Genomic DNA, 19960 nt, shown 5'->3' with positions numbered 1-19960 from the left:
TCAACATGATCAAAGGCTTTCTTGAAGTCAAGGAAAACAATCACAGTCATATGTCCATATCCATTTCCTTCCACCAAAGATCAGTTAATTTGGTAAATTCTGTTTGGCATGTTTGGTACTTTCTAAATCCTGATTGGGCTTTATGAAATAGAGAGTAGGTCTCAAAACATTTATAGATCTGAATGGCTACATGCTTTTCAAATAATTTTGACAATACAGGTAGAATTGATATGGGTCTGTAATTCTCTGGATCCTCCTTTTCTTCTTTCTTAAAGGTAGGTGTAACCATTGCACATTTCAGTGTTTCTGGAAAATTACCACTCATTATACTTAAGTTTCTGAAATGTGTTAGTGACTTTGTTATTACTGGTGCAGCAATTTTAAGAATTTGTGGACCAATGCCATCCAATCCAGAGGATTTATTAATACTCACCTCAATGAGCATATCAAAACATCAGCTTCACTAACATTAGCTATTGAAAAAACTTGTCGTCAGGAATTTTAGCTCTTATAAAAATGATAGAAATGCATCAAGTTCAATTGGGTTGTTTGTCTCGTTCTGAATACTGATACTGGTTATGCTTGCGAAGAAATTGTTGAACATTTCCACAGTGTCTTGTACAGATGTTGCTATATCATCATTTTGCTTAAGTCTAGGGGAAAACAACTGTTCTTGGGTGGGTTCAGCTCTTTTAGACGCTTCCACACTGTCTTGGTATTCTTACTTTCATCAGTTGCCTGTTTATAGTGGTTTCCTTTTGCCTTATCTATCAGGTGCTTAGTTTTATTCCCCCACTTTCTATAGCTTTTCATATCTTTTTTCTTGTGGAAATTATCTCTTAGGTGCCTAGCCTCATTGATCTCAGGGGTTATCCACTTTGGTGTAATTTGTTGTTTAACCCTTTATGTTTTAAGTGGGGTATGCTTGTCTATGCTCATTGAGCATCCGATACCATGTGTCTTAGGCAGTGTTGACTTCGGATAATATTACAGACTGATTGGAAGGGTTTGCAAACTAAATCATTTTAGAACATTTCCTCATCAAACTGATTAATGTCCCTGTATTGTATTTCAATGTGTTGACCATTTTTAGATGATTTCGGAACATGTCTAGTTATACAGACTGGGTACTGGTCACTCAGTATGTACACTGGTACATTAATTTCACTTACTGTATGTTTTCAGGTTTATTAGTATAGACAAGATCAATGATAGTAGCAGTTTTATCTGTTATTCTAGTTGGGGTGTTAATTAATTGAGTAAAGTTGTAAGTTTCAAAGTTACTTGTCCATGTTAATGGTGGAGTTTTCATGTAGTCAATGTTAAAATCACCTAATATGATAGTTTATAAATCTTCCTTTAGTAACGCTTTTTGAATTTGCACCTCAAATCTATGAATCCAATCAGCTGTGGAACTAGGTGGCCTGTAAACTGAGCATAAGAGTGTTGGCTTTGATTGGGCAAAGGTTACTTCGATCCAGATACTCTCTACCCCAGTAATCTCTTGATCAACACATCTGTTATAACTAATGGAACTGTCTACACAGAGAAGAATACTCTCACCCCCATGGCTTCCCTATCTTTTCTTTCAAAGTTGAACCCCTGTATTTGGAGAGCCAAATCATCAGTATCATCAGAAAGATAGGTTTCATGTAGACCTAGAATATTGACTGATCTAGTTTGCTGTAATATTTATTTAATCTCATTCAGTTTAGGGAGGATGTGTTGAATATTGAGGTTAATTACTTGCAGACCTCTTTTGAGGCCAAAGAGATGACAATTTTGATCAGAGGATTGATTTTCAGACATGGTAGTATGCAATGTATTGTTTTTAGACTTCAGAGATTTCTTTTCATCACCTTGATTATTTACATAAACACATGAAGAAGATAACATACAAGATCCATCTGTTGCACCATGATCACATGTAGTGGATACATGAGAATGTTCAATATGAGACTGATTTACATACCTACAAGAAGACACTGATATATTAGACACTTGAAGAGCCTCATAGGGAGAAGTAACTTGAACAGTATCACATAGTTATTTACAAGTTAACAAGTTGCACTTGTACAAAATCAGATAGTGCCTGAAACCTATTTATAGAATTATAATTATTACATTGAAAAGTATACACATATTCTAATGCATTTTGTTGCTGGATATGTGTTGCATAGGCCTGTACATAATTGCCTTCTACCTATTGGTATGTGCACAAGTTTTGCTTATGTCCTAGTTTGTTACAAAGATGGCAACAAATCTGTTTTCCATGCAGACACCGTTGTGTTACATGACTGTGCTCTCCACAATACAAGCGATTTTCTTTGTACACAAATCAGATAGTTCCTGAAGCCTGTTTATAGAATTATAATTATTACTTTGAAAAGTATTCGCATATTCTAATGCATTTTGTTGCTGGATATGTGTTGCATAGGCCTGTACATCATTCGTATGTGCACAACTTTTGCTTATGTCCTAGTTCATTACAAAGATGGCAACAAATCTGTTTTCCATACAGACAGTCTTATGTACTGGTCTATATTCCTAATCAGCAAGGCAGCACCTCTGTTGGACAAGTGGATTCAGTCTCACTGGAATAATTGTTTGTTCACTCGATTGTCCTTGAAGAAGGTCCTGTATTGTGGAACAAAGAGTATTTGGAAATTTTCACTCAACATACTTAGGGTATAATTTAGTGGAGTCATTACAAAGTACATCCCTTCTTGGCAGTAGACCTGAGATGATTATTTTTAAAATATATATATATATATATATATATATATATATATATATATATATATATATATATATATATATATATATATACAGTCAAAACCAGTTATCTTGATTACATTTGGGGTGTCAAAAAATCATCGACCTAACTAGGTCCCGAGATATCAGGGTTCAGTTGACAAATCTACTGCAGAACAATGATTATGCATCTGAAGCACCAAAAATGAGGAGTTTTGTTTCTAAAACAAATGACATTTCTAAACTTAATAAAAATAATTATTCAGTCATGCCAGGTTGCAGAAAACAGATTTGAGGTCTTTTAAATTAAGTAACAAGTCACACAATTTTACAACACTTATGTTATTGTAACAATGTCATTGGTTTAAAGTTTTTTCTCTTTCCCTGTGAATAGCCTCACCCCTTTGGTAGTCTCAGAAAGGTAATAGTTTTCTCACCCTGACTAAAATCTAGGCCAATTTAAGTACATGTACATGTTGGACTGTAATTTTCTTTTAATAGTATTTTCATTTGTTAGTGATGACTTTAACTAGTAGCAAAATAAACTTTAGTAGCGAAATGTTAGTGTCCAAAATTGTATGTGAAAAATTGATCACTTTACTTTATCATCAGAGGTTCATTTACACATTATGCTGGTTTCTGATCAAATTTGCCTCTGTTGAGGAGAAAATATGAGGCTGTCAGTATTCATGTATTGATGTAACAACAAACTGTAAATGTTTTTAAAGTCTTTAAAGTTAACTGTCTTGACATCAAATTCTGTAAGAAGCCAGTATATTCTAATCATACAGTTACAGTTCCATATCCTTCCCGACTTTTATCAGTGACAGAGCTCCAGAAGGAGAGTTGGTGCATCACCTAATTTGCAAGGTTTTGATACTTGATTAAACTTCAAGATAAAACAATACTAATGAAAGTACTTCTCTTTGTTTCATTGATGTTATTCCAGTTAGTCATTTTCAGCTTCATTCTGTTCGGGTTGGAGAATATGTAATCATGTCATAGCAATAGACAACTTCATTTAAACAAAATTTGGTGCCATGGATTTAAAAAAAAAGAAAATACTATTTGTGATTGTTTTTTTACTCTTGTTCAAGACAAATTAAAAACCAGGTGTTTGTTGGGGGGTGCGGGGCAGTACCAGCTTGGTATGGAAATTTTACGGTTTCCATTTACCGGTATAGATGATTGTAAGATTGTAAGTCATGTGATCTAGCAGTGCTGAAGTTGAAGGCTTACGCTCACCAAGCATGGAAACATGTTAACTTTGTACTTATTAAGTGAACTCTGAACCAAACTTGCTAATTGTGTATCGATTCAGTTGGTGACTGACCATGACAATATTGGAATGGGATTACACTAGAGTTTGTTCCATAAAGCATCCTATCTGTAATTCTGTAAGTTTTCAGGTTAGCGTCATAAAATGTAGCTAGAAGTACCTAATTTGTTTTAAATATACAGTGTAGAATGAATTAGGTATTTTTAGCTACTTTTAATGAGTTGACCTGATAATTAGTGAGTTCGAGATAAGATAAGATTTGCGATACTGTGGAATGAACTATATTGTCCTGGTGTAGAGATGTGATGGTGTCTGTCCATTATGAATGCAGCTGTTGCATTTAGAAATGCATTCATTCAGATCCTTACCCCAAAGTATTGTTTAGAACACAATTTTCTCCACTCTATGCAGGTGATAAACCATGCATTGATGAGATTCGTTGATTAGCATTTGTACTGGTAAAATTTGGTCTTGTAGTGACTTTTTCCATCCTTGCCAGTGGGAGGTACCGGTAGTAGCGGAAATGCCAGATCATGTAAAATATCTCGAAGATGGACATTTAAACTTGCATTTCATCAAATTAAGCAGGTGCACATGTTACTTCAGACCAAAACTTATGCCTGACATAATTGGCTTATCGACTTAACATGGGCCGAGATTAGCAGGGACAAATTAACATAACAAAGAAAGATTTTTCAGGACTGGACAGAAATGCTATACATACATGGGTTCACTCTCTCTCTCTCTCTCTCTCTCTCTCTCTCTCTCTATATATATATATATATACACACACACACACGCACACATTACACTCTCACACACATTACTGATACATGTAACACTGTAACATACTAGTACTTGGGAAAGAGTCTATTAGAATTGACTATGTGAACTACATATTGACTTTTTAATTTATGCAAGGGTTGGTTTCTTGTGTCAGACTCATTGATTCTCACCCCACCCCCCACACCCATTTAAGTCAAAATTCCACCATCCCACCCCCAGACTGCAGTCTAGAAATATGAGCAGTATGAGCTTCATTGTGTAAAGCCATATTAGATATTTTAGATCCTTCCAAAATAATTTATAATTTGTGAAATCATGTTAGTGAATTTTTACCAGCAGAGTAAAAATCCAGAGTATTGGTCATATTTGCTAAGAATTTTTTAAAATTCCAATATTGAGAAACAGCAGAAGTTAAAATTTATGTAGAAAAAATGAAATTACTTTGTACAGTAACTCCACTTGAGTGTAATTTTTGAAGGTTAAAATTTGCACAGATTTTACCTTAATATAGCCATGGCTAAGTTTTCATAATGAAATGTTTTATAACTAATAGTCAGAAATAATGAGAAAGGGGAATTTATCTTCTGGAAGTGGAATGATATTTTCTCTTCTGACATTTTCGACATAAAATCTTTTGTATGAAATCTAATTTTTATAGTTTTATGTTGCTGATATCTAATAAATTTTAGTTTAAGAACAAGTTTTCAAATATTTCAGTTATCAGATGTACTAGAAGTTTTGATGTACAGGAAAAATAAAACTAATCTATCCAAATATTTTAAAGAGTTGCAGTTTCTACAGGTTGTACAGTACATGTCAAACTGTACAAATCAATAAATAAATCATCCATATAATTATCTTCTGCTTAAACAGGGTGACACTACAAGATATGTCCATCATGTGTTTGATTTTCTGCCATACCTGACCTGTCGATCTCCACAAGAAAGTTTGGATATACTCACAGATAAACCAAAGCCAAAAGGTGAGATCTTAGTAGAGTATGGTAGAGTGAGCACAAAATTTTTATGAAAATCTGCAAATTTTCTCTCCAAAATAAAACAAATCCAAAATCTTAAAGCTTAAATGTTTTTGCAAGTGAAATACATTTGTTTAAGGACAGGAGTGCAAAGACATCTTGTAGATGAGATAAAATAGTCCTGCCTCACCATAAGAGCAGAGACAGGATGACATACTGTTGATCTTTCTGGATGCAGATAAGCTATTGGAAGATCAAATTACACTTGGTCCTTCAAAACAGATGGGTTCACCTTCTTGATCCCAGCCATGGGATGGACAAGGAAGACGTGGAATTCTGATAAGTGTTAAATGAGGTTTACTAACTGCTTATGCTAGATCTATGTCCCAAATCTTCATGATCTTTGAAGGCTTGGATCCTCTGCAGTGGAGAGGTTATCTGGTGCACAATCCAAGTTTGACCAACTGTCGTTCCTCACTCAGCAGTAGGAGGGAACTGTCTTAGAAATTGTTTAAAGGTCAAAAAAGTAACCAGACAGCAGAAAAGGAGGTCTGTTCCGAATTCTGCACTTTGGTCTCCAGTCTCAGCCATTGGTTACAGGACCCTATTCACCTGCTTGACCTATTAAGCCACCCACTTTTTGATCTGTGAGCCTTCCAGGTGAGGATTTCAGCACAGACCTGATCCTGTTTCCCCATAATGACTTGAGAGATGTTGGAACTGAAGGTGCATGCTGTCTTTGGGGTGCTTCCTTCAGTCTGCTGAAGGAAAAATCTTTTTGAGCTGCAATGCAGAATTCGTTAGAGGTTGTAGCCAAGTCATTGAGATGTGCTATCTGCAGTGTTCTTTCATCGCTGGAGACTTTTAAGGTTTTGCTGGATCACAGCGAAATCCTTTCATGGACTGCTTCTTTGGATGCACTGATGTTATCCTGAGGGCACATCGGCTTCAGAATTCAAACATACATGTGAACCTCCTGGACAGGAGGGTTTTCCTCCCAACATGAGGGTATTTTTCCATCCTTCCCCTCATTCACTGAAATCTGTTTTTTTATGCAAAATTATTGACACATTTGATATTTTCCATTATTTTCAGATCTTACTTCCAGTGTAGTATATTTATGGTTATGATCATGTGAACTGTTTGGTCAGAAGTAATTCTGAAAGGATTAAAGGAATTAATTGTTTAAATTTCAAATACTAAATAGCTCAATCATCATAAAACAGGGTTGGTTTGGCTTTGTGTTTAATGTTTGTCACAATGTCTGAGTGTTCATTGTTTCTCAGTGCTATCATACCAAAATCTAAGCAACCAGAATTTTGCACAAACTTCAGTGATGGATGGAAATGGGAATTTTAATGGTTGTAATTAGGTTCAAAGAACATGAATATATATTGTGCCCATCCCATAAAACTGATTTTAAAATCTGCTGTGGTGGCAAGAATGGCATTGCATATCATGCTGCATATTAAAGCATTTTAAACATGACAACAATATGTCATCGCTGAAATTCTTTTTGGCAGAATCTACATCAAATGTGGATAAAGATGTACGTTTCGAGACACTGTTTGCCAGCTTTAGTGCTGACCATAATTTCCCATTTATGATGGATCATTTTCAGATCTGGTCAAAATAATGTTCCTGAATTGGAAGTCGCTCAAAAATTCTTTTACACACAGATGAAGAGTACCCACACTGTGACCAAACTTTGGGTCATTGCTTGGATAAGAAGATGTGTGCCACAAATAAAAACTCGCATCTCACTGAAAATCTTCCCATGCTCCAAGTTGGAACTCCCAAACAATATTCATAAATCTTCTGTTTTATACTAAGCTAAAATCTATCTTCTGTCATAATTATGTTTAAGTAATGAGCAACACCAATCTCAGGCAACTGTACTGGACCTTGCTAAACAGACGAAGAATTGCCCCACTCTTGAATGTCCATGTTTTCCCTGTCCTAAGTGGTTTAAACACTGAACTGATATCATTCTCTGTTGAAAACCCATTTCTACCATTCTCATGAAAAAGTGGGATACAGTCTGCAGACCCCTCTACTTCATAACCTAAAGAGGGAGGCAGACACCCCTTGGGAGTTGCATCCTCTTCTGCAAAGCCCTGCTCTTCCCACTGTCTCAGTAGGTGCCAAAAATAAACCTTTTTTAATGAGGTTTGGTTGGACATCTTGGAGGATACACAGGTTCTTTCCTCCATAAGTTAGGGCTTTGCTTGGAGGACCCTCCACATCTTTTATGGTTCTGTAATTCTTTCCACCAGTTTCGAAAAGGTATCTCAATGGCAAAAGGTGTACTCCCTTCTAAGGAAGGGCACCATAGAGAGGGTGAAGAACATAGCAAATCTTTGAGTTTATTCCTGGATTTTCTTAGTTCAAAGAGAGACTGAAAGTTTCAACTCAACATGGAGTTTCCCTTTTTGAATAAGTTTCTTCAAGAAGTGTGGTTCAGGGTGAAGACAGCTGCTTCAGTCAGAAATGCCATCAGGCTTTCAGTTTCAGACTCTTCCACTCTCAGAACCAAAACTTTCACCAGGGTGATGGGTATAATAGCTGTTCAGTTAAAGACCATAGCAGTTCCCATCCTTCAGGATATTAATGTCTAGCTGTTGCTCAACATCCTCAGGAGGGATCTGTCTCTCAGTTGGGAGAAGGCAAATTGAATAGACCTAATCTTATTTAGGAGGTCCGATTTTATTGCTCCTCAGAATTGTTGTTTGTGTGGGGATGAATTTCTCACCTGTCAAGGAACAGTCCATGTACCTTCCAACAGAATCTGACATAACATGCTCTCATAGCAAGACTGGATGAGAAGACGTCATGCTGGGGAGGCTTAAAATGCACCTTCTCAAACTTCTAAAATTTCTCTGACCCCTCCCATCCTTTTTCTGATATTTGGAGATTGGCATGTAGAGTCAGAGACATTTGCCCATTGAAAAGATGGAATTCACCAACACTGTGGTGTCAGTATAGGATAGCCAGCCTAGCAAACTCAGTCCAATTGTCAGAAGTGGACCGAGGTCTTAGACTGGGAACATGTTGTTTTTCACTCTAGACCTCCAATTACTAATTGGAGGAGAGAATGATGTCCTTGGATTGGGGACTAGCACCAGAAAATGATACAGCAATTCAATATTTGCAGGTTAGTATTACATATTTAAAAATAGTTGTTCCAATATCTAAATTATGCTGATATAACATCCAGCATGGGCACCTTGGTGATGGGCTTGAAAATCATATTGAATGTTCTCTGGAAGAAATGGTTATATTAACATGAGGATTTTACTAAAACACTTATCACTGTATGTAGTTGGCTGTAAATGATAATGATACTGATATGACCTCCCAAAATATAAAGGATTATGTTGCAGTGACTTCTCCTGAACCATTGATTGTCCTTACATGTTTGATTTTTTAAAACATTATTTTCCTTGCAATATGTAGTATTTCCTATTTTAAAATAATGTTGATCCAAACTCCAAATGGTTGCATTAATGACCATCTTGAAAATCTTTACATGGCTCCTTGTCCAGAATAGATGGTCATAATGACCTGGTATTTTCACTCAAACACAATAGAATATCTAGATGGTTTTGAAGGAAAACAGTACCCATCCAACCTCCAATATGGAACCATAGAGGTTATCTCAAAGCATATTATCTCACATTGCCATAGGGTACATACTAAAACACTTTGCAATGGTTCTGAATGAAAACAATGCAGATCTGACCACCAACATATCTGCACTTATTGAATGAGTTTAAAATCCAGGTCTGATTGACATTTGAAATCCAGATCTGATTGACCTTGGAGTCTAGAGGTGCTTGCAGTTTTGTACTTTGTTGAACTCAGGAGCAAAGTAAATTAACTTTATACAGATATATATTGACAAGACTTTTGTATTTAATTGCATTTGAATAAGTTGATATTCAACACTCTAACATTGATTTTTGAAAGTGACAAATCTTGGCTGAAGTTTTTCTTGGTACAATCAAGTATGAATGCATATTTATCAGTCTGTGGACATTTTTAAAGAATACCTTAAAAATATTAATTATAAATTAACCAAATTTAGCTTTGAGGTATATCTAGACAGGATCTGAGACAAATTCTTCCATCTACAGGTTCGAGGTCAAGGTCCATGACAAAGAATTTTGTACTGCACTTTTGGGTATCTTGTAAACATGTTTATTCAGACATTATTAAATATTTTGTAACCAGATTTAGTATGTTAGAGTTTCTCAACAATATTTGAGATAGTTTCAATGCATAGAAGGTTAAAATGAATAAAAGTACAAAAGAAATAGACTTGCTATGGATTCTTGGAACTTTTTTAAATTAGTAGACCACCAGTCCCTTAAAGAGACTCTTGTTAATGTTTAGAACTCATTACACGTGTGTGTGTGTTTCTTGGACTTTTAACATATTTTTAACAATTTTAGTCATATTGCTGTGATGAGATGTCTGCAGTGTGGCAGTTTATTTTGATGTCTAGCACTCTGGCAGACATGTGTCATCATGTTCCACCCAGTCACATTATCATGACACCAGATCAACCAGTCCTAACACTAACATCTTAATGTTGGGTGCCAAGTGAGACAGCTGCTAGTACCAATTTTTTAAGTCTTTGGTATGATTTATCCGGCATTTGAACCCATGACCTCCCACATCTGAAGTAGACACTCTAACAGCTTAGGTCACCAGAGCAGTCAGTACTCATTGCAGATATCATGATCTTCCATAAACGGGAATGAAAACAGAAAATATAAATGTTAAATCTATAATGTGCCCCTTCCTGCCCTCACCAGCATACCGTGAAATTAGAATTTTAACCAGTTATGCCTTTTACATGTGTTCCATTGGATCTCCATTTTCAGTTTAAATGCTTTCATTTTGTGCCACATTTTTTAATGGCTTTTACCTAACATTTGTGCTTGCAGTTTGATTCTCTTCTCATCCTTCAACATCTCAGAAATGTTTACTGATTTAGCAATTAGCATCATTCATTATTTTCATATGTTTAATAGTCTGCTGCCATGATTTCAATTTAGCTTTTGTTATGGAAAATTTAAAAAAAATACAGGCTACATTTGAAGGTGTAAATGATATGGGAAAAGTCTTTTAAGCAAAGATGCAAGAGTTTTTCATTGAATAGGCTCTTAAACCTGGTTACTAAAGCGCTTGAGAATGCATCACTCCTATACATTTATAAATCTGTAGGATTATGCATGATGTCATGCTTGCAAGTTTGATGTTGTGATTGAACTGTTGACAAGTAAAACAAATCAATTGGATTTATTATCACTCTGAGGAATGGATGAAATCATCTTCTGACTGATGAAAGTATGCTCCAGAGACTGTGAAAATGTATCAGCTAGTTTATAGAAACTAAACATTCATGGACACTAATGATAGAGGATATGGTACAGTAGAGATAGCCACATGGAATCATAGTGAGTTTCATCAAAACTTAAAATGTTGGACCAGCTATCAGATTTAGGTAGGTCACCTATGGGCAAGTGGCTCATAAATATAAACAAGACTTTGCCAAACTACTGGTAAACATCTGTTGAGATAAGCAGGTCTGGAAATACATTTCACAAAATTAATGTTTTCATTTCCTAGAGAATATAAAAATGAACTATGCCATAATGAGACAGCTGAATGCAAAACATCAGCTTCCAAAGGCTTGTTTAAAAGACAGTGCTTCATCATTTAAGAAGGCAGCAAACCAAACTGAAGGTCTACAGAGCTATTGTATTCACAAGGAGGGAAAGCAATTTCAGGAAGGTCAAAATTAAACTTCACAGACAATCTCAAATCAACCCTGCAATTATTCAACATTGACCATCAATCTTTGGAAGATCTTGAATAGGATTGTTCCATCTGGTGTAGTCTCATCCATTCTGGAGCTACAGAATATGAGCTGAGGAGAACTACAGAGGAGTATAGAAGCATGGATGGCATAAATCTCTGAATGAAGCATGTCCTTTATTGTTCAAGCAACTCCAGATGGCATCTCCTGTCTAGTATGTCACCAACAGTTCTAAGCATAAATTGGTCTGGTCAGCCACTCAAGTACTTACAGTAGACAAACCAGTTAGTGATGTTATGGTCATCTTCAAAATCAAAGAACAAACAATAATACAGATATTTTTCTATGCACATATTGACTTGGAATATCTGTAAAGATTGTGTAAAGGTATGTAATGTGAACTGACATGGAGAGAGAGCAAAATAGTCATAGTTTTGGTTTCTTTTCTTACAAGGCATATATGAAACGTTTTTTTTATTGCAATTCAGTGCAATGTAACATCTTACATTTTCTGCAGATTTCAAAAAAGAAGATCAGCTGTTTGATGAGAAGGTATTTGCTGGATCCATCTTTCAACGGCCTTATCAATATTTGAGTCGATTCATCCAAGGACAGGAAATCAATAAATTTGATGCCACAGTCACATGTGGGACACCAGCAGACTGCTTGACTGTTCTCCTTGGGTATGATAAATATTTGTTTAGAAGGAAACTGATACATAAGCCCAATGCCTTTTACAATTTTCTGGTACTGAATCACATTTGCTTGACCAAAAATCATATGCATAGGAAGTGACGTCAGATTGAATTATGGCATACTCTTGACAATTTTTGCAACAAATTGATAGTTGCAATATTCATAATATGTTAAAAACAGCTTTACCTTTTTATTCATGAATTAGCAGACAGACATCATGTTTTTTTCTGTTCATTTGCAGACAAACATTTAAATGATCGTTCATTGATAGTTCTGACATGTCAATTATTGTCAGTCAGCATCTCCTGATCTCATTACCTTCAACTAATCAGAGCCCTGGCAGATAAGTTTGGACTAATATCAATGCAAGCTATCTTAATATATTGCATGAGGAAGGTCATCCCACAAACTGTAAAAATATCAAAGGATATATCTAGTAACTTAAAACCCATAAAAATCGAAAACTTTTGTTGTAGAAACTGAGTATCAGTTTTTCTAGTGGCAATGGTTGTGGTGGCATTAATACTGTTAAGGTGCTCTGTCAAAAGTTTTTAAAAAGTCACATACCTTTATATCAGCTGAAACTTTGTTAAAATATTAATGTATGATTAAAGCCCAGATATGCAGAGTGTTCCTGTCTTGCTGATATAAGCAAAAAAGATCATCATCATTGTGCCATCCACAGTCGAATGTGCTTGTATGAAACATTATTTTGACTTGCTTGCATGTGTAAATTTTGAAATTCTTGGAAAGCAATATTTTTTGTGAATATTAAAAGTTATATGCATATGCATTGTTTGCAGAGACCTAGAAAAGTAAGTTATCATTTGATATTCACAGGAATTGTCAGCATTGGTTTTGTCCAGAAAAAAATCCTTGAATATTGCAGCAAGAAAAATGAATGGCTGTATCCACCAGCATAATGCTTATAGATACAATGCATAATGCTGACTGGTACATTATGACAGTATTGATTTTTCACCTAAAAATTCAACTCCAGATGCAAAATTTCTGACCTCCACAGAATAGGCATAACCGTAGAGGTAATTGGAGAAAGATGGGGCCTTTGGTCAACAGTTTTCTTAAATATTGATGAGTATGCCATAAAAATTATCAGTAATATTTATTTGTGTAGACTTGCAAAGAAAATATGAATCAGCTGTGGAATGTAATGTGCTGACACATTGATATGTGAAAATTTGTTATTCAGATGTGATAGTAATATAAAAGCATAAAAACAAATATAAAAAAAGATTAAGTATCTCAGGGATAAATGATATACGGGTTCAGTATGTTTAATATTCATTAAAGATTATAACCAGTTTGAGCAAAAGCAAAGTTTTCCAAACGAGATCCCATTTTCTTTATTCTGTTGACATTTCAGATGTGGGTGCTTGTGTTTGAATAAAGATTTCTCTTCAGCTGTAGTTAGTCATCTTTGGAAGAACTTAGTGTCATTTTCTGGAATCATTTTCAAATCAAACTTTATGTATTGTCTTTTTTCTGCAATATTTCTTTACAAAGTGAATCTGTATAATAATAATCCATGGCAGTCATCATGAAATGCTTGCTGCTGTTACTTCTGATGCAATCATGAATGGTATGGGATTTTCACCAAAGACTTAAAGACTTGTTATGGTGTCTAGTTGGGTTGAGAAGAAAGTGGTGCTGATCTGACATCTGTTATTGCCACCATGGCAGCCATCTTGAAAATCTTGTTATTGCTACTCTCCTGAATGGAATTCATGGCAGCATTTTTTTTTTTAAATTTTGGACTGGAAGACTAATTATGGTAACTAGTGCGTCTTAAATTAAAATTTTATTATGATCATTTATTTAATTTGACCACCAGAGCAACCATCTTGAAAATCTTATTGCTACTCTTTCTAGATGGAAAGTCACTTAAGACTTGGCATTTTCACCAAAAGATTTTTGATAGTGTCTATTTGGTACTAAATGAATATGTTGCCAATCTGATAATCCAGTATGGTCACTATGGCAGCTATCTTAAAAATCTTGTTGCTACTACTTCTCCTATACGGAAAATCATATTGACAATGATTTTCACCAGAAGATTAATTATTATATCTAGTTGGTCCTAAATGAAAATTCCACCCATCTGACAGCAAATACAGCTGCCACAATGAACATCTTGAAAATATTTTCACAAATTTTCCAGAATCGATGGTCATATCAATTTTGGTTTTTAATCAAGTCTTTTATTAGTGTTTGATTTGTCTTAAATGAAATGGTGCCAGTCTAATATCTAGAATGGCTGTCACTGTGGCTGATTTGGAAATATTGTTGCTCAGTAATATAGTACAGCTCACTTGATTTTTCGAAACACCATTTGCTGCAGTCAGAGTGGAGAGGATTAAGAACAAAAATTCCAAAATCTCTCTGCACTACCTGACAAAGTTGCCATGGCATCTTGCAGGGATGCCCGACAAGTTCACCAGGTGATCTTTTGTTTCTTCCACATGATGAAGTACAGTATGTGGATGTGGCCATGCATGCATATACAAGCATGTGTTAACCATTGTAGACGAATCCAGCAGATACAAAGAAGCTTGAGCCATTGATTCAAAAGATTCAGCAAGTGTCACAGACACATTAAAACGTATTTATACATATAACCCACTAACATGGCTGTGGTTATTGCAGGTCAGGCCAGGTAAAAAAAAAAATTGTTGCTGTATTATTAACAAAACATAAGGTATTCATTTGTCTTGGACATGTTGATGTGCATCACCATCAAGTCATTGTGTAACGATACATTTGTAGAATAGTTATTTCGGCATTAGTATGTACAAGAATTTTTAATGAATCATAAAGAACTCCAGAACAGACTTGCGAATGGGTGATGTTGCTTCAGCCAGTCATAGCAGCAATAAATATTGAAATCACATGTGATTGGGTTAAAAACCACTAATGTGATTCAGCAGAAGACTGTCACTGTTACTAATAAATCAGTTTTACAGCCACACACTAGGAAACAATTTGATTCAGTATCTGTATACACCAGGGTGTGAGCATTGTTGCGCTACTGACCTGGTATGGTCCGTTAATGTATTTACAGTCTCAGATCAAATTGATTTTCTGGGTCAACCAATAAATTGCCATTTAGCTCCATCAGTGAATGGATCATGTCCAACAAATAGAGCATTTATGCAAGAGAAATTGCAAGTTAATCCCATAAATACAGAACTACCATCATGGTCTATTTTAAGTCACCTTTTTACTGGGTACAGCTATGAGTCCACCAGAATACAGAATGGTATGTTTTGGGGAGTATGCAGCTGAGCTTCCAAGCATCTGTCAAGAATCCATCCTGATCGTGTGTAGGTATAATTTTCCAGCATCTCAAAAATCTTTTAAAAGCCTCTGTGGATTTCATTATTGATGGCCTTGGTGTCTTTATGCTTCAAAATTATATGTGGACCACTGTGAATCCACAGGCTTGCGATTTTGAATCCATCCTTGTTAAGTGGCATAATCAGTGTACTTCAAGAACAATATCTGCTTTAACTCAAGAGGTGCTAGGGTGTTGTAACATTTATGGATTTCTGGATGCATCTTTGCTAAAGTTTTCTCTAGCATCTTTGCTGGGTGTATATTTGTTCAGAATAATCACATGCTTATCTTCAAAATCACTATGGCATTATTGTAATTTAAATTATGGAACTTGGCATTGTTGAACTTGGGCTCATTGCCAAATTTTGGCATGTTGATGTACATAGTCAACTGCCTCTCCAGCAGTAATACATATAATGAAAACATTATCGGCCTACTTGGCTCGTAGAGGAATTTTTTATACTGTAATGCTGTTTCACAAAGCTGCCTCACTGTCTGACATGCAGTGAGGAGTCCTAATAATTAACTTTTCTTGCACCTCTTGGTACTCACATGCTAATTGTTTCAGTTGTTGTTCTGTTAACATTGCCATTAAAACAGGCTGTGGTTTATCCAGTGAAAGTTCCTGCAGCTCCCCCTCAAGTCCTCATAATAGAAGTATGTCAGCTTTTCATATCCCATGAATTGCCATAGTTGAATTACTCCTGACTGCTAGTATATAAGGAAAATACCTTTTCTCATTGCAGATTTTGTCAATAAATTTTTTTAACAATTTTACTTTACTGAGATCAGAAGCTGCAATTTCATTGATTTCTGCATCTTTTTCCTCAACAGGCTTTGTTGTATTTTTCCTCAACAGTGTTAACTTCACTGGTGTGTGTGTTGGATTTTTAATGTATTTTTTTTTTTTAAATTCAGTCATATTGCAACAATGTCTTCCATGTGACAGTTTATAGTGATGTCTAGCACTGGGGCATCATGCTGCAGACATGTAGGATCATGTCCCACCCAGTCACATTATTCTGACACCAGGCCAGCCAGTCCTAACACTAACCTCTTAATGCTGAGCACCAAGGGAGGCAGCTGCTAGCACCGTTTTTAAAAGTCTTTGGTATGACTCGGCTGGGGTTCAAACCCGCAGCCTCCTGCATCTGAGGCAGATGCTCTATCCCTCAGGCCACCTTAGTGGTAACTTCACTGGTTATTTCTACAACAACAGGTTATTTATTGGTTGCATTAGTGAATCTATGCTGGCAATTTTAGATGCATCTATTGATCATCCTTCAAAAGCATTATTTACAGAACTCAAATGGTTCAAAATATATGACAAGATAGATTTTCATAAGGCAGTTCTTTTATATAAATGTCTACATGGAACTGCACCAGAGTATCTTCAGGACTTATTCTGGCCTTTTTCAACACAATACCAGTTGAGATCAATATCACATGGAAACCTTCTAGCAATCAAAACCATGAACAGAGCAATTTAAAAAGAGTTTCCAATACTCTGGTACAGTTCTGTGGAACAAGCTTCCACTACAATTAAAATCTGCTGAAAATATTCAAGTATTTAAGAAGAGATATCATGAGCATGTATGTGTTTCTAACAGATAATGAAATTCAGTATTTTAATACTTGACATGTTAAAATAAACAATAATTATTGCTATCTTCATATAATGTGCATTGTTATACTCTCCTTAAAAGGGCTTCAACGGAGAATAGTCCTTGACTAATGAGTCACCCTCTATAAATCAAGCATTATTATTATTATTATTATGCACAATAATACTTGTGAAGAGATCTTCATGGTTGGCAAAGTTGATTATGTGACTTTGCTCCGATACTTAGACTTACTGGTTTGCGGTTATGCAAAGTTCATCCACATGTAGAAAATATGTATTACATTTCAAAATAAATTATATGATAGGGATTATAATAAACAATTTTTAATTTGAACTGAAGAAAATGTGATAGAGCAATATAACAGATCACACTCTGAGTTGATATAATTTGATAATATAATCATATTTGTAAGACTAGGTTGTAAAATGTATGTTTTTTGGCTGCTTATGTGCATTTATTACCAAAATTTATAATGTCTGGAATAGGAAAATTGGACACCCTTAGAAAATGATTCATGTGGCTTGAGCACTTGGACAATAGTAGCTGCCCTGAGGTAGGAAACATGGCAGAATTTGATTAATCAGCATGTAGGCATCAAGCGAAAGACCACAGAGGCAAGAGGCCAAAATGTTTGCTAAAAAATAACCTGAAAATTAAGTAGTGCATAAAATTGCGCCTACATAGTCATATATACCTAGTAGGTGACAAATAACCAAGACAAGCAACCAGTGTTGTAATGATACTAATAAGTACAATCTTGTGACTGATGAGGGTTTTACCAAGGACAAAGCAAATCAAAGCTGTACAATGTAAAGTGTGATGCAACCCAATAAATGTATTCAAGTATCAGAATTTTCTTGCATATTTAATTATGTGTCAAATCAAGATTTTGCTGTAATAACATATTTGAAAAAAAAAAAAAAAACTTGACACATTTAAAAATAGTGAATATTTTGAAGCAAGTTTGCTGTGTTTGGGTAAATAGAGTTTGACAGTTCATAGTATATCCATATATAAATGTGGTTGAAACATTTGTCATTGGTATGTTATTGTGCTATATTTTTCGGTGTGCAATACCTAGCCCAGCTGGTCCTAAATATAACTGGTGCTGGATCAAAATGTTGCTGTTTACACATCTGATATGACCACCACTCTGGCGAACTTGAAATTTTGTTATTGCTACATATGAATGGATGTTGTATCTTTTCTAAATGGCTTCTTATCGGATTTCCTAAACGCAAATGGAACTGTTCATACATACAATATGACCACCACAGTTTGCATATTGTCACCTCTGAATGAATAATTATATCAGCATTGGGTTTTCACAGAAAATTTAATGATGTCTAATTAGTTATCAAGGAAAATGGTGCTGATTTGATTAATAATATAAGCCACCTCTAAGTCTGTCTCAGAATTCTTGTTATTGCTACATGTCTTAGATGGCTGATCATATTAATATTGTGCTTTCATCTCATGAATTCTTGATGTCTAGCTGGTCCTAAATGTAATTGGTGCCTGTCTGATATCCAGTATGGCCACCATTGTAACTACATGTATCTTATAAATATTGTTACTGGTACTCCATCAAAACAGAAAGTCATCAGCATGGGGTTTCCACCAAAAGACTGTGTTGGTAGTCCTAAATGAAATTCAGTGTTCACCACAGTAGCTAATATGGAAATATTGTTACTGCTAAATAAATATCAAAAATGGATTCAGCACTCAGCAGTTAAAAGGAAGAAATGATCTTACGTTGAATTCCTAGAAATTCTTATAGACAATAGAGCACTATTCCATCAAGGGGCTTGTGTTTAAACCTATATTTTATTTTGTTTCAGACATTGTGGAGTCCTTGATCCTTCATGGGCAGAACTGCATCACTTTGTGTTGTTCTTTGACACTCAATTGAGGGACTTTGAAGAGTCTAATTTTTGCAGTACTGCTGTGTCAGAAGATCTTCCAGGTTTCCCCAAGTTTGTCCTGAGATTCCTGATACAGATGTCAAGGGTATAGTTGCTTACACATACATGTAACAATGCCTACACCCAAATTCTGGCATCTTTTTTTTTTCTCCATATATTGTGGAATTAAAAAAATATGGAATTTTAATCTGCCCATTCTCCTATTGATTTTAGTAAAATGTCATTTTTAACTTATTTAGCTATGGAGTTGAGTGAACTTGTAGTATTTTCCCATGTCCAAATTGCATTTTCACACGTGTGTCATCAAGCTTGTGTTGCGCCTCTTACATCAACATTTACTAACTTCTCAACAACCACTTTACCAGTTTCAACTAATTTGGTTGGAACCATCCAGGTATAAAGGGTTTTCAAATTTATGTTAATGATAATGATCATTTGCAACAGCTGCAATGTAGTGTTACAACTCTTTGGTCTTAAACTAAGTAACAGAAAAAGCAAAACCAACAAGCATTGTAAAATTTAACAAGTTATTTAATTTTCTAAGTTATATAATAAAACTTTAAGAGGGATTTAAAATGTTGTGAACTAAGGAAAAAAATAACACAAGTCCAGAAGAATAGTGTTCTGAATGAATTCCTTGTCCTGAATGTGCCGATATATCATATCTTTGAATATGCTGAAATTGTATCACAAGTACCAAAACATCAGCTAGAAGTCTTGAACATAATAAAGTACCAA

General features: G+C 35.2%; 1 protein-coding gene across 1 annotated transcript in view; it reads left to right on the top strand.

Annotated features, from left to right (window-relative positions):
- LOC149786021 (E3 ubiquitin-protein ligase rnf213-alpha-like) overlaps positions 1-19960 on the top strand; it is a 559813-nt gene that overhangs the window by 146531 nt on the left and 393322 nt on the right. Inside the window, exons 15-17 of the mRNA XM_089978097.1 lie at positions 5693-5801; positions 12140-12305; positions 19139-19307. Of these exons, the coding sequence (XP_089834223.1) occupies positions 5693-5801; positions 12140-12305; positions 19139-19307 (444 nt within the window). The remainder of the gene's footprint in view (positions 1-5692; positions 5802-12139; positions 12306-19138; positions 19308-19960) is intronic.

This window comes from Sinohyriopsis cumingii, chromosome 12 (genome assembly GCF_028554795.1).
Source record: "Sinohyriopsis cumingii isolate HCF-2022 chromosome 12, ASM2855479v2, whole genome shotgun sequence".
Lineage (NCBI taxonomy): Eukaryota > Metazoa > Mollusca > Bivalvia > Unionida > Unionidae > Sinohyriopsis > Sinohyriopsis cumingii.
The sequence above is the reverse complement of the archived record's forward strand: the minus strand, read 5'-3'. Positions and strand labels throughout refer to the sequence as shown.